Source organism: Phlebotomus papatasi, chromosome 1 (genome assembly GCF_024763615.1).
Source record: "Phlebotomus papatasi isolate M1 chromosome 1, Ppap_2.1, whole genome shotgun sequence".
NCBI lineage: Eukaryota > Metazoa > Arthropoda > Insecta > Diptera > Psychodidae > Phlebotomus > Phlebotomus papatasi.
This window is the reverse complement of record NC_077222.1, coordinates 66,707,549-66,721,940: the sequence shown is the minus strand read 5'-3', so window position 1 is coordinate 66,721,940 and position 14,392 is coordinate 66,707,549. Positions and strand designations below refer to the sequence as shown.

At 35.6% G+C, this 14,392-nt stretch overlaps 2 protein-coding genes across 2 annotated transcripts; one reads left to right on the top strand and one right to left on the bottom strand.

The window, feature by feature from the left end:
* Positions 1 to 12: 12 nt before the first annotated feature.
* LOC129797916 (pre-mRNA-processing factor 40 homolog A) lies at positions 13 to 10,488 on the top strand. Its single transcript, XM_055840799.1, has 5 exons — positions 13 to 175; positions 253 to 776; positions 4,830 to 6,609; positions 10,101 to 10,181; positions 10,245 to 10,488. The coding sequence occupies exons 1-5, from the start codon at positions 173 to 175 to the stop codon at positions 10,419 to 10,421; spliced, it is 2,565 nt and encodes an 854-aa protein (XP_055696774.1). The 5' UTR covers positions 13 to 172; the 3' UTR covers positions 10,422 to 10,488.
* Positions 10,417 to 11,197, bottom strand: LOC129797925 (uncharacterized). Its single transcript, XM_055840811.1, has 2 exons — positions 11,000 to 11,197; positions 10,417 to 10,938 (listed from the first exon to the last, which is right to left on the bottom strand). The coding sequence occupies exons 1-2, from the start codon at positions 11,108 to 11,110 to the stop codon at positions 10,483 to 10,485; spliced, it is 567 nt and encodes a 188-aa protein (XP_055696786.1). The 5' UTR covers positions 11,111 to 11,197; the 3' UTR covers positions 10,417 to 10,482.
* Positions 11,198 to 14,392: the final 3,195 nt, after the last annotated feature.

Here is a 14,392-nt window from a genome sequence, read left to right as displayed (position 1 = left end):
GAAATAGCTTTCAGTCCCAGCCACCCGCGGCGCAACAATTTGTTTTGGTCGGGATAGTCGTTTCCGATTTTCCCAATTTCCTCTGAAAATACGGCAAATTTTGAAAGATTTTGTAGTGAAAATAAGTGCTATATATCCCTAGATTGGAAGCCAGGTGAAAATTCCAGGAAAAATGGTAGGTTTCTGTGGAAATTTTCACTGTTTTTACTATTGAGGTTATGTCACTAAGGAATGTTTACTTTTTCTCGCCAGGAATCCAATTCTGTCAATGGGGGCACAAATGTAGCCTCCCCATATGGTGGCAGCAATCCCCCCAATGTCGCCACACCACCACAAATCCAGCCATTGGCTGTGGCAGCCCAGGGAGCTGCAGCTGCAACGGCAGCAACAGCTGCGAGCGTCATGACAGGAATCCCTCCTCCAGCCACTATGGGCTTTCCCCCCATGGTGTCTCAGTTCAGTATACCCCCTCCGGGATTCACCACCTTCGCTCAAGACCCCAGTTTGGCGGCTGCGGGGATTGTACCGTGTGAGTGGTCAGCACACAAATCCCCGGACGGGCGTACTTACTACTACAACAGCGTCACGAAACAGAGCTCCTGGGAGAAACCGGATGAACTCAAGACGCCAGCTGAAAAGCTCCTTTCTTCATGCCCCTGGAAGGAGTACCAATCGGATCAGGGAAAAGTCTACTATCACAATGTCAACACGAAAGAATCCCGCTGGGAAGCTCCTCCTGAATATCTAGAGATCAAGAATAAGATAGCGATTGAAGAGTAAGTACAGAAAACCCTTTAGTCGTATTTTGTTTTATTTTGAGGGAATTTTTGGAAATGCATGATGCATATGCTTCAAGGGCGGTTAGTGAAGAAATATTGTCGCAAAAAATGTCCCTTACAAGAATACAATATAAATATATTGTTAGATCACTGGACTCGATTCAAAAACCTTTTAATTTTAATCTTTTAAGTTTCTAGATGCAATCTGTTCTCAAAAGTCTCCCAAGATCTCTCTTGAAACAAAATTGAAAATTTTGGACAATTTATTAAGCAACTTTCAAAAAATCAATAATTTTCCAAAAGTATCTTGTTTAATTTTTCAAAACAAGAACAAAAAGTTTTAGGCGAAGAGAAGTACAAATTTCGAAAACGTTTCTAAAAACAAAAAAAAAATAATCTCAAAAATGTGGAAATGCATCCAAGAAACCCGGAAAAACATTTTTATATTCTCACAGAAACATTTCTCAAAATGCAGAAAGGCATCCAAGAAATCCGAAAACTTTTTATTTTCAATTTTCGCATAAACATTTCCAGAAGTGCGGAAACGCATCCAATAAACACGGAAAATTTCTATATTCCCAGAAACATTTTTAGGAATGCGAAAATGTATCCAAGAATCCCGAAAACTTTTCAATATTCTCACATAAACATTTGTAGAAGTGCAGAAATGCATCCAATATACCCAGAAATATTTGTAACATTTCTCAGAAACATTCCAAGAAATGTGGAAACGCATCCAAGAAATCTGTAAACGTTTTTGTATTCTCACAAACATTTCCAGATATGCGGAAACGCTTCCATCAAGAAACCCGGAAACGGTTCTCTATTCTCAGAAACATTTCTAGAAATGCAGAAATGTATCCATGAAACCAGAAAACGTTTCTATATTCTCAGAAACATTTCTAGAAATTCAGAAATGCATCCATGAAACTCGGAAAGGTTTCTATATTCTCAGAAACATTTCTAGAATTGCAGAGACGCATCCAAGGAAGTCGGAAAAGTTGTAATATTCTCAGAAACGTTTCTAGAAATGTGGAAACGTTTCCAAAAAACCCAGAAACATTTCTAGAAATGCGGAAAAGTATCCATGAAACTCGGAAACGTTTCTATATTCTCAGAAATTTTTTAGAAATACGGAAACGCATCCAAGAAATCCGTAAACGTGTTTGTATCCAAGAGACATTTCTTAAAATGCGTAAACGCATCGAAGAATCCCGTAAACTTTTCTATATTCTCGAAAACAGTTTTATGAATGCGAAAATATATCCAAGAATCCCGGAAACTTTTCTATATTCCCAGAAACATTTCTAGAAATGCGGAAAAGTATCCATGAAACCCGGAAACGTTTCTATATTCTCAGAAATATTTCTAGAAATGTAAAAATGTACCCATGAAACTCGGAAATGTTTCTAACTATATTCTCAGAAACATTTCTCGAAATGCGGAAATGTATCCATGAAACTCGGAAACGTTTCTATATTCTCAGAAACATTTCTAGAACTGCGGAAAAGTATCCATTAAGCCCGGAAACTTTTCTATATACTCAGCAACATTTGTAGAAATGAAGAAATGTATCCATTAAACCCAGAAACGTTTACATTCTCAGAAACATTTCTATAAATGTGGAAACGCATCCAAGAAATCCGTAAACGTTTTTGTATTCTCAGAAATATTTCCAGATATGCGGAAATGCTTCCATCAAGAAACCCGGAAACAGTTCTCTATTCTCAGAAACATTTCTAGAAATGCAGAAATGCATCCATGAAACGCGGAAAGGTTTCTATATTCTCAGAAACATTTCTAGAAATGCGGAGACGCATCCAAGAAACTCGGAAAAGTTGTAATATTCTCAGAAACGTTTCTAGAAATGTGGAAACGTTTCCAAGAAACCCAAAAACATTTCTATATTCTTAGAAACATTTCTAGAAATGCGGAAAAGTATCCATGAAACTCGGAAACGTTTCTATATTCTCAGAAACATTTTTAGAAATGCGGAAACGCATCCAAGAAATCCGTAAACGTGTTTGTATTCAAGAGACATTTCTTAAAATGCGTAAACGCATCGAAGAATCCCGGAAACTTTTCTATATTCTCAAAAACAGTCTTATGAATGCGAAAATATATCCAAGAATCCCGAAAACTTTTCTATATTCTCAGAAACATTTCTAGAAATGCGGAAAAGTATCCATGAAACCCGGAAACGTTTCTATATTTTCTGAAACATTTCTATAAATGTGTAAACGCATCCAAGAAATCCGTAAACGTTTTTGTATTCAAGAGACATTTCTTGCAATGCGTAAACGCATCGAAGAATCCCGGGAACTTTTCTATATTCTCGAAAACAGTTTTATGAATGCGAAAATATATCCAAGAATCCCGGAAACGTTTCTATATTCTCAGAAACATTTCTAGAAATGTGGAAACGCATCCAAGAAATCTGTAAACGTTTTTGTATTCTCAGAAACATTTCTTGGTATGCGTAAACGCTTCCATCAAGAAACCCGGAAACGTGTCTATATTCTCAGAAACATTTCTAGAAATGCGGAGACGCATCCAAGAAACTCGAAAATGTTGTAATATTTTTAAGAAACATTTCTATAAATGCGAAAATGCATCCATGAAACCCGGAAACGTTTCTATATTCTCAGAAACATTCCTAGAAATGTGAAAACGTTTCCTAGAAACCCAAAAACATTTCTATATTCTTAGAAACATTTCTAGAAATGTGGAAAAGCATCCAAGAAACCCGAAAATGTTTTTACATTTTCAGAAACATTTTTTTAAATGCGGAAGCATCCAAGACAAGAATCACATAAACGTTTCTATAAAAACAGAAACATTTCTGTAAGAACGACAACGTTTGTAGAAAAGTGGATTTGTATTTAATAAACACCGAAATGTTTCTATAAATATAAACGTAGAAACACATTCAAAAAACATTGAACATATACATACGTATACGCAAAAATGTTTCTAGAAACGCATCCAAGAAATGCAAAAACACTTTTAGAACTATGAAAGCGTTTTTAGAAAGTTGGAAGAGTTTCACGTTTCTAACGCAGAAATCCCATTTACAGTCGAGTTCCTCAAAATTGAACGACGGTTGCATTCAAAATGTAAATTATGAGGTTATTTAAAAGAAATTTTACATGGAGTCTGAATTAGAACTATTTTACTCTGGTGATTCCTCAATATTGTCGTATTATATTAATTTTCTCAACAAATTCAATTGATACAATTCTATAAAATTATTTTCCTTAATTGTGGAGCTCAGAATGAAAAATGAACATATCCTTTAACCATAGGATAAGTTCATTTTTCATTTTGAGCTCCACAATTTAAGAACAGTGAATTTTACATGAATTCCGTTACGTTTTTGAAAATACTGTTCAAATTTGAGGAGTGAGAATTTTCATCTATACCCCCAAAGCCCCCAAGGTGTGCAAAAACCGTTGAAACCGAACAAATGTCAAATGAAACTTGTACGTCAATGGTCAAAACGCTACGAGAACAAACTTATTTTGACGTTTATTCGGTTTCAAACGGTTCTTGCACTCCCCTGTCCAAAATGTTCAAATTTGTGGAACTCTACTGTACATGTTTTAACTTAATAATTTTCCTATATTATAACAGATTATACATATGTTATAACATTATAAATTGTTATTACATTTATTGATTTATAACAAATTAAAAATCTGATAGATAGAATTATTGATTTATTATTGAATTTATTATTTATTTATTATTGATAGTTGATAGATTATTGATTTATAACACATTATAAATCTGTTATAAAATGAGTCATAAGAGATTGATACAAACCAATCAAACTGTTTGAGATTCTTAAGAGTTTTAACGGGTTTTTAATGGTTTAAAAGGTTTAAATTGAAACTGATTTTGTCCAAAGTCTGATACTGATAGACGCGATTTTAGCGCAACTAACGGTAGTCTGATAAAACTTGAATGTTTCGAAAAGTTATGGGATGGTAGAATAAATTTATATTGGATGAAAATTAGCTGACAAGGGCTTCTCCCTGATGTTTCTAGGGCTGCAACAGCTGCTAAAGCCGTCGCAGCAATGACATCCTCCGGCATGCCCAACATTGTCCTCCCTGTGGCCACAGCAGCCATCATTCCACCACTTATGTCCACTCCCCAAGTAGCCCAAACCACTACAACGGCCTCCCCGCAAGCCTCCCCTGCCCCAGATTCTGCTTCCAATGAGAATTCCTCTTCAGCTCTCGATCAAGCCATGGCAGCCACTTTGGCGGCCATTGAGGTACCGGAAATGCCACCGAAAGATTCGGAAGGTGATGCAGGAAAGAGTTCAGACTCTGGAGATCCTCCAAAAATGGAATTTAAGGATAAAAAGGAAGCAATTGAGGCCTTTAAGGAATTACTAAAGGAGAAGAATATTGCTTCAAATTCTTCCTGGGATCAGTGCGTGAAGGTTATCTCGAGGGATCCGAGGTATATGTCATTTAAGGGATTGAATGAGAAGAAGCAGGCCTTCAATGCGTACAAGACGCAGAAGATGAAGGATGAGAGGGAGGAGAACAGATTGAAGGCGAAGCAGGCAAAAGAGAATCTGGAGAAGTTTTTGATGACGTCCGAAAAAATGAGTTCCCTGATGAAGTACTATAAATGCGATGAGATTTTTGCGGGAATGGAAGTGTGGAAGACAGTTCCGGAACAGGATCGGAGGGATATCTATGAGGATTGTGTATTTAATCTGGCCAAGAGGGAAAAGGAGGAGGCTAGAGTTATGAAGAAGAGGAATATGCGAGTTCTTGGAGATTTGCTTCAATCTATGACATCTATCACTTATCAGACAACCTGGTCAGAGGCTCAAGTGCTACTCCTGGAGAATTCTGCTTTCAAGACGGACGTTAATCTTCTAGGAATGGACAAGGAGGACGCTTTGATTGTCTTTGAGGAGCATATTCGGAGCCTTGAGAAGGAATATGAGGAGGAAAAAGAATTGGAGAAAAAGCGAATGCGTCGACTGGCCAGGAAGAATAGAGATGCCTTCCTGGCCCTTCTAGATTCCCTGCATGAGGAAGGGAAGCTCACTTCCATGTCCCTGATGGTTGAACTGTATCCCATCATTTCCTCTGATCTTAGATTCTCAGCCATGCTCGGGCAATCCGGATCGACTCCTCTGGATCTCTTCAAGTTCTACGTGGAAGATCTCAAAGCTCGTTTCCATGATGAAAAGAAGATCATCAAGGAGATTCTCAAGGAGAAGGGCTTCCAAGTGCAAGCGGACACGACTTTTGAGGACTTTGCAACGGTTGTCTGCGAGGACAAGAGATCAGCAACTCTTGATGCCGGAAACGTCAAACTGACGTACAATTCGCTCCTGGAAAAGGCTGAAGCGGCCGAAAAGGAACGTCTGAAGGAGGAAAATCGACGAATCAAAAAGATGGAGAATGAGTTGAAGACAGTTTGGTTGGAAGCTGGATTGACGGGTCAGGATTCATGGGAGAGTGCCAGGCAGCTTGTGATGGAGCTAGAAGTGTTCAGTGCTTATGAATCCGAGGAAAAGGTGGAGAAAGTCTGGCAGGACTTTATTAAGGATTGCGAGGACAGTTGCACTCATCATCATTCCCGCTCCAGAAAGTCCAAGAAGAATAAGAAATACAAGAAGCGCTCGAGATCTTCCACGAGATCAGAATCAGAGGAATCTGAAGTGGAGTATGAGAAGGTTAAGAAGAAGCGACAGAAGTCGGTGTCTCCATCCGTTAGCTCTTCAAGTTCTGAGAGCTCGGAGAGTGTGGAAAAGAAGAAGCGCAAGAAGAAGAAGCACAGGAAAGTTCCTGAATCGGTAAGTTAATTCTTTTTCTTTGCATTTTGTATAACTTAACCTAATTTTCTCGACAACTTAACCTCAATCATTTTTTAGGTTAATTCTTTTTTTGTTTGAAAAATTCATTAGAACCTGAAAGAGTTGCGTTGTATAAATCCTCTAACCTTTCTGATTGTCATGTTTGGTAAAATGTTTATTCTATAATTTGAGGTTATGTATGGCCTAACCTCAAAAAACATCGAGTTACAGTAGACTCTCTCTCAATTGGGCATTTGGGGCAAAATATCATCTGGTTCGTCGATTGATTTGGGCGTCAAAGCCTTTGTAAATTCCACAAAAAGCGCTCAATTATAAAGAATAACTATAAAATAGGAAGAACTACAGTGAATGTGAGCAAATTAGCTTCATAAATAAACGTAAAAATTGTCAACAAAATTTTTCGCCCGATTAAAAAAGAGCCATTGAGCGAGAGTCTACTGTATTTGGTAAAATGATCATTCTATAATTTGAGGTTATGTATGGCCTAACCTCAAAAAACATCGAAATATTCAATTTGATGAGTGATTTTTTCAATATTTCTAAAATTATAATTTTTCTCTTAGAATTTATTTAACAAAATATGTATTCCAGAAATATTTAAAATATAGGAATATCCTTTCTATTTTGTGGTTATATTTTTTATATTAAAATTAGAATGAATTTTTTTACGAGTTTGTTCCTGACATGGCTAGAATATTGATCGAAATGGATCAAAATTTCCTTTTTTATTGTAGGCTAGACAATGCAATTCTTCCTAACATAACGTAATGTCTTTCATTTTTTAAGGTTATGTCTTAAATTAACCTTAAACTTTTTGAATTAAATTAAAGATAAGGCACAACAACTTAATTTTTTTACAGTAGACTCTCGCTAATTCGGCTCTTTTAACATCGGTCTACTTTTTAATTCGGGCGCAGCAGTTAAACTTAAAAAAAAGTTTGTTGACATTTTTCAAGTTCGATTATGATTATCGAATGAAGCAAAAATGCTCAAATTTGCCATGCTTTATCTCAGTTGTGATATTATTTTACATTATTAAGGGGCTTTCATGGAATTTACAGTTAATATGAGCATGTAAACTTAATATGAGTATGCAGATAAACAGAAAACCGTTGCATTTCAAAAAATTTGTCGCCCGAATTTCTCTCTAATTCGGATGACATTTCGGTCCCAAATGACCGAATTTGAGAGTCTACTGTACTTTTCTATGATATATTTTTTTTTAATTTTCAGTGTTACAACGTCAAATAAATATCAAAAATAGATTTTCTAGCAGTTTTTGTTGCATTTGTGAAAACTAAATTCGAAATAACTATTAATCTGCTTAATTATTAATCAATAAATTAATAAGTTAATGTAGTTAACTTACGACCAAATAGCAATAAATTCAAGTCAAAGTGAAGAATACTAAGGAAAAAAATTAACAAATTCCAAAATACTAAATTTTAATAAATTACAATTGTTTTATAATTTTTTAATAGCTATCGATTGGACCCTATTATGGTCATTTCGTCTTGATTAAATTATTAAAATTATGTAGTTAGATTAAAAAGTCCTTGTTTATTGAGAAAATTAATTTTCTAGTAGTTTATTATAGCAGTTGACACGCCTTGGAATACAAAATACTTTCTCGCAGTTGTGTAATTACAAAGGAAGACTAAATTGAAGGCAAAAGAGCAAAATAAAATCTCAATAATATTTTCACCTAATTTTAGCAAACTTTTCACTAAAGAACTGCAATAAAATTAAAATTCATTCAGTTGAAGGATTATACTAATGAATTTCACAGTCAAAATAATAATTTAATTCATAAATTACTTTTTACTATTTATGACTAATTTTAATTTAAAAATTTAGAAGCTAATTAACTGCTAGAAAATTCAGTTGGTTTTGGAGATATTTTTTTAGAATACCTCAACAAGTTTGAAAGAAATGTAATCTATTGAAGTTTTTTTACATTATAAAAATCTGGATATCAAATAAAATTCAAGTTATTAATTAATTTTCTGTAAATAGAGGAATTTAAAGTGCTTTATTGCGTTTCTTACACTTAAATATAAATATTTATTGCAGTTTTCTAGCAATAATTAAATTTATTTTGTGACACTCAAGTGAGAATTTTTCGTAAACAATAGAGAAAATTTTCTTAAAGTTGCTATCAGCTGAAGTGCAAGAAACTGCTAGAATGTATTCGTGAATATTACTAAAAAAATTAATTTACTGTAGTTTTCTTTTTCATGACCCCAAATTATTACATTACAAAATTTAAATTAAATTCGAATTTTTTGTAAATAAATTTGTGCATCAAATTCATTTAGATTATAATTCTGATTTTTACTGTTAGAATTCTACAGAGAGAGCTGTATATTATCTCGATTTTTTCACCCCCAAAACTTTCCACTTTTCATCCCCGGGGGACAAATTTTCTCAACATATATTCGCGTTTCAGCCGATTTCGGTGAAATAGCATCACGCTGTTTGTTCGTCTGTGGGCCTGTCCATCCGGCCGTTGCCATGCCTGGAGCCCAAACGATTAGAGCATGTGTTTTTTTTATTGCTCGAAAACTCGTGCGATTTTTCGTATTTGGATATGTTTTAGTGATAATCCAGGCGGATATTTCATCCTTATCGTCCTTATACGAAAATTTCGTTGGATCATTGCTAATAATGGTTTTTCAAATTTAAACATTAAAAAGGCTCCAGAGAGCGTATTTCTCAACTGAATGGGGTCCTATTGGGGCTCGTTGGAACGGTCTTGGAATTTACGATGAAACTGAACCGGTTTCAATCGGTTTTTAGCCGATAATAAATCGGTTCATAACCGATAAGTAATTTTTTCTGAAATTCAATTAAATTAGCCCTGAGATGTATTTTTGGGCAATATTTTGAGTGATTTATATATCGGTTGTGAACAGCTAATCAACCGGTTATAAACCAATAAATAATTTTTGACCGAGAATCTATTTTATTACTGTTAAAGCTGTTTTTTTTATCTTTAACTCTTTAAGAACGAGAAGGTCAAAAATTGGGGGTCAGAAAAAAAATCATTTTTGGGTCACCGGTTACCCAATTTGTCCTTAAAGGGTTAAGTAAATGTTCAAACGGTTGAGAGCCGCTAAACGGTAAATGATGCGAAAGTACTGAAGTGTAGCATTTAAGTCACGAGTTCGAGCACTTCGCAAAGCCTGAGATACCTTGCCTCTCCTTCTTAATAAAGATTTCCGGGACTTTGCAATTTGCAAATGCAATGGAAAGACTTTACGTTGTGCTTCCTTTAAATTTTAGGAAATAAAAATAAACAAATTACTCCTGAAGAATCCGTCTTGGAAAATCTCAAGTCTTTTCTTCATTGTAAACTTTTATTCGTTTTATTTCCTCTGCACTTTGCATTTTGAAAAGAAAAATTGCAAAGTGCAAAGTGAAAAGTTTTGTACTAATTTTGAATTCCTTTTTTTAATAATTTTTTTCAGCCACCTTACGTTTCTCCTGAGAGACATCGGCAATCTTCTATTACTCCTCCGCTGAGTCCAGTTGTGGAAGTTGTCAAGAAGGTATCAATTGGTATTTTTTTGAGAGGTTTTAAACAAACGAACTAACAGAGAATTTCTTTGCAGAAGAAGAAAGAGAAGAAGCGACGCCGAAAGTCTCCTTCTGAGAGTCCGGAGAGCGATATTTCCGACAGAGGATCCATCTCACCGTCGAAGATTGATGATCCTGGACTCAGTGAATCGGAATTGGAGTCCCAGCGAGCTGCTCTCCTGGCACAGCTGAATGAATCAGTAGATGATTAATCTGACCAGCATTTATTCTCAAAATTATAAATTACAGACTTTCAATAGAAAAAAAAGAATTTTAGTGTTTTCTCCTGGATTTCGACGTTACTTTCGTCCATCCAGGATCTAGATCTTCCTCCTCCATTGTCATCGTGCCCCCGCTAGAACTAGGCTCAAATCCTTGCGGAAGATCTGTTACAGTGAAAGCACCAATTTGTTGAGGAATTTCCTCCTCGGATTCCGATGATGAATCATCCGGAACTGCTACGTAGGTGATTTTGTGGGCAGGATTCAGCCACTTTGTCACAGGAGGCAGCTGAGCCAGTTCATTAGAGATCTCAGCTAGATGTCCAGCTCTGAACATATTGAGGTACTTTATGAGGCAAAAGCTGATTTCCTGTGAGGAATTGTCATCGCAAATCGTCTGGAATTCCTGATCAAGGTAGTCATCCAGAGCATCTTGTAAATCCTCAGGAGCTGGTGTATTAGGCTGAATGCAGTAGTCAAAGGTATGATTCATCAACTCAATGGCTTTCTGTCGGGATAAAAGGATTATTGTTGAAGATTTAGCAACGGTTTCCACGGAAGAGACCTACCTGATGACCAGTTCTTCCACCCATTCCATGTTCAACTGCCAATTTTAAGGCAGTCCAGCGATTAAAGATATTCTCTACAATCTCCCGGAACTGTTCACTTGCTAAAGCCATTGATCTTGGCTTAAAAACGCCCGGAAAACAATTATATACGTGAAATCTAGGAAAAAACACGTGTTTACAGCTTTGTTTTGATTTGATCAGCTGTCAATTGAAGTTCGAAAAAGCTCGAAAATCAAACAGAGCTTTTTCGAAAATAGTTACATCGCATATTTTTTAAAAAATCACAGCTATTGGGAGAGATAAACATTATTGAACTTATACAAAATTGAGATTCTTGTTACAGCTTTGAAATTACTTAAAAGAGATTCTCAATAATCTCATTTGACTCACTATAATAATCATAATAATCGTCGAAAAATTCCATACCATATGATTGGGCTCAAACTTTTCTAAAATCACAAGAATAAACAGTCGTAAAATGTAAACTTTCTAGAAATTGAGAAATAAAATGTACATACCGGTAAAACATATTATTCAAAGAGAAATGAGGGTAAGTGTGCCAAATTCCGGCCAGCTTGCAATTCCGGCCACCTTTTTTGTTCCTCGAATTTCCATGAATTTTTAGTTTTTACATCTAGAGATTATACAATGCAAAAGAATAACAAAAAATGTAGCTTCGACAAACGAGATGACGTGAAAAAGGCATTGGAAGAATTCTCGAAGGGCAAGAAACTATAAGAATGAAGGTGGCCGAAATAGGGCACCAAAGCTATGTCTACATTTTTATTCATTTTAAAATGTATTAGGAATAATTTTAAAGTAAATAAAGACGATAAACTGTCTACAAGGTTCTAAGCAACACTCCTAAAGTAGAAGGAATAAAATAAATCAATTTCTATTAAAGATATTACATTTCAAACTTGAGACTTTGGTGCTTGCATGCAACTATGCCGCAATTTGGCACACTTACCCTAAGTAATTTTTAAAAGAGAATTTTTGTTCATTAAAGAAAGAATTTATAAAATCACCGCAAAAAAATTGGACAATTCAATTTTTTTCTGTGTTCTAATTGGATGACCCATGCCCCCATGCCTCTCTTCGGGAAATTTGAAGCATTGGACTTACTTTCAAAATGTAAGTAATATTTTAATGGGTCAAACTAATCAAAAAACATATTGAAAAAAAATGAGTTATTCAAAGCTTGAATCGTCCGAAAGTAACATGCATTCCCCTAATTTTTCTTTATTTTATTTTGTAGTAGCCCCCGGCGAAGTGTTTTTTTTATATGGAGCTGTTTGAAGCCAACTCATAAATTGATCAGAAACTCAGCTTACACTTCTCAGAACAAGACCGCATTTAGACAGATATATAGTATATTTATCCCTCTTTACAAGGCTCAGAGTCTTGTACACAAGGCTCACATCAATTTTGATATATATATCGTGTAACGGTCACGAGTGCAGAAAAATTCCCATACGCATTTGTATGTGAAAGTACGAAATTGGCTTCAACTTTGAAGGCCACTCGCCGGGGACTAGATTTTGTACAATTGAACTTTGAAGTGACGATTAGGCGCCTTTACTAAACATTCAATACGTTGTCATTTAGTTCAGAACTCCATGTAGAGGAAGGTTTTGCACCTTCGTAATGTTGCAGCCTCGTAAAAGTTGTTTTTTTCCAAGTTACTAAATGAATTTCATCCATGGACATATAATCTAAAAGCTAGTCCTACATCTCACATTTCCTGACAAACTTGGAAGCCTAGGCCTTTTTTCCTGGGTCCAAAAAGCAAAAATAAAAAATGGGCCTAAAATCGTAATTCTCATGTGAAATATTTTATGCATTTTTGCATACTGCAAGTGTCTTTTCGAAAAAGCAACTATTCCAAGTTATTGAGGGTTTATTAGGGTTAATATTTACCAGGAAAATCTTTTGCTTGAAGGGGGTCGTTTTTGTGGGTGGAGGAAAATTCATAGAAATAACCACCCTTGCAGCTCAGGAAAATTGAATTTTGCAGCTTGTAAAAACATCTGTCAAAATTACTGACCACCGTATTTGAGAATTCCTCACTGTTTCGGGTCACACTGTGCACGTCGCTCGGGATATTTGACTCATCAGAGATTCCACAGAATAAATTCATAAGAAAATTGGGATATTAAACAATTTTCACTAAAATCTCGAAGGAAAGCACACACTTTCCCATCAAAATGAGACTTCATCAGATAACTTCTGTCAAATTAAACATTAAGCCTGAATCTGCTTATGGTATGTGTGATTCTTTCATTGTCCATGCGGCGCGTTTTGAGAATTTTTCATCCAATTTGCTTTGTTTTCAAGCGGAATTTTTCTCATTTTACTTTAAATTAATTACTAGTAATTCTAAGAATCACTGATGTTCAAAAAATGTTCTGTAAGACAGATTCGAGACGTTAGAGAGAAAACAAGGATTACAATAGGTGTGATTACTACTTTCTGATGCAGTGATGAAACTAGACTGCTTATGGTAGATGTGATTCTTTAATTGCCTTGTTTTAAAGTGGAACTTCCCACATTTCACTTTAAATTGGTGGCTGGTCATTTTTGAAATCAGTTACGTCCGAAATATGTTCTGTAAGACCAATTGGAGGTGTTAGAGAAAATCTGAGGATTGCATTAGGTGTCAGGTCTTAACTGACTATCAGAATGCAGGAAAAAATGGTTTTCCGAGTGTCAAAAAACATGTGTTAGAAAAATAGCTTAAAATTGATTTTTAATGCGTGATACCTCCTACAAATGGTGAAAACAAGTACATGAAAGTTGCATCTAAGTAGTGATGCCCAAATTTTTGTGTTCGGTCCGGTGTAATGTTTTCGGGGAAAATGAGGCCTACAGAGGTTGGAAAAAATTGTACGAAGCAGAGTTAAACCGGACACATTCGTAAAAAATGCCGCTACATTTTTATTTTCCTGTAGAGGAAAATCCAAGGACTTCCAGGAATTTTGTGAGGCAGAATTATGAACCCAATAAGAGATTTTTTTTTGATATAGTGAAATAATTGATTCGGTGCGTGTGGCATTCAGTAAAAAATCTTAAATCTTGGGCTCCTTTATTAGTACGAACCTGCAAAATCTTCCCCTACACTGATTTTTAAAAGACTTAAAGTTCTGGAACTGAAAGTGTAAAAAGTTGTCCATGTAAAATGTGAAAGCGCAGGAAGTGGGATCTCTAACCATTTATATAAATAATTTCAAATTTTCAGTCGTTAGCTGCTTAGAAAAATCTTCAACTTGTCCCCTCCAAAGCATTTCCTCCAAGGACATGTGCTTTTCGAAGCGCCAACCAAAAGCTTTCGCCTCAGACGCCGCAAAGCCTGAGTACGTCACTGTCTCTCAACTTCCAAAAAGCGGAAAGTAA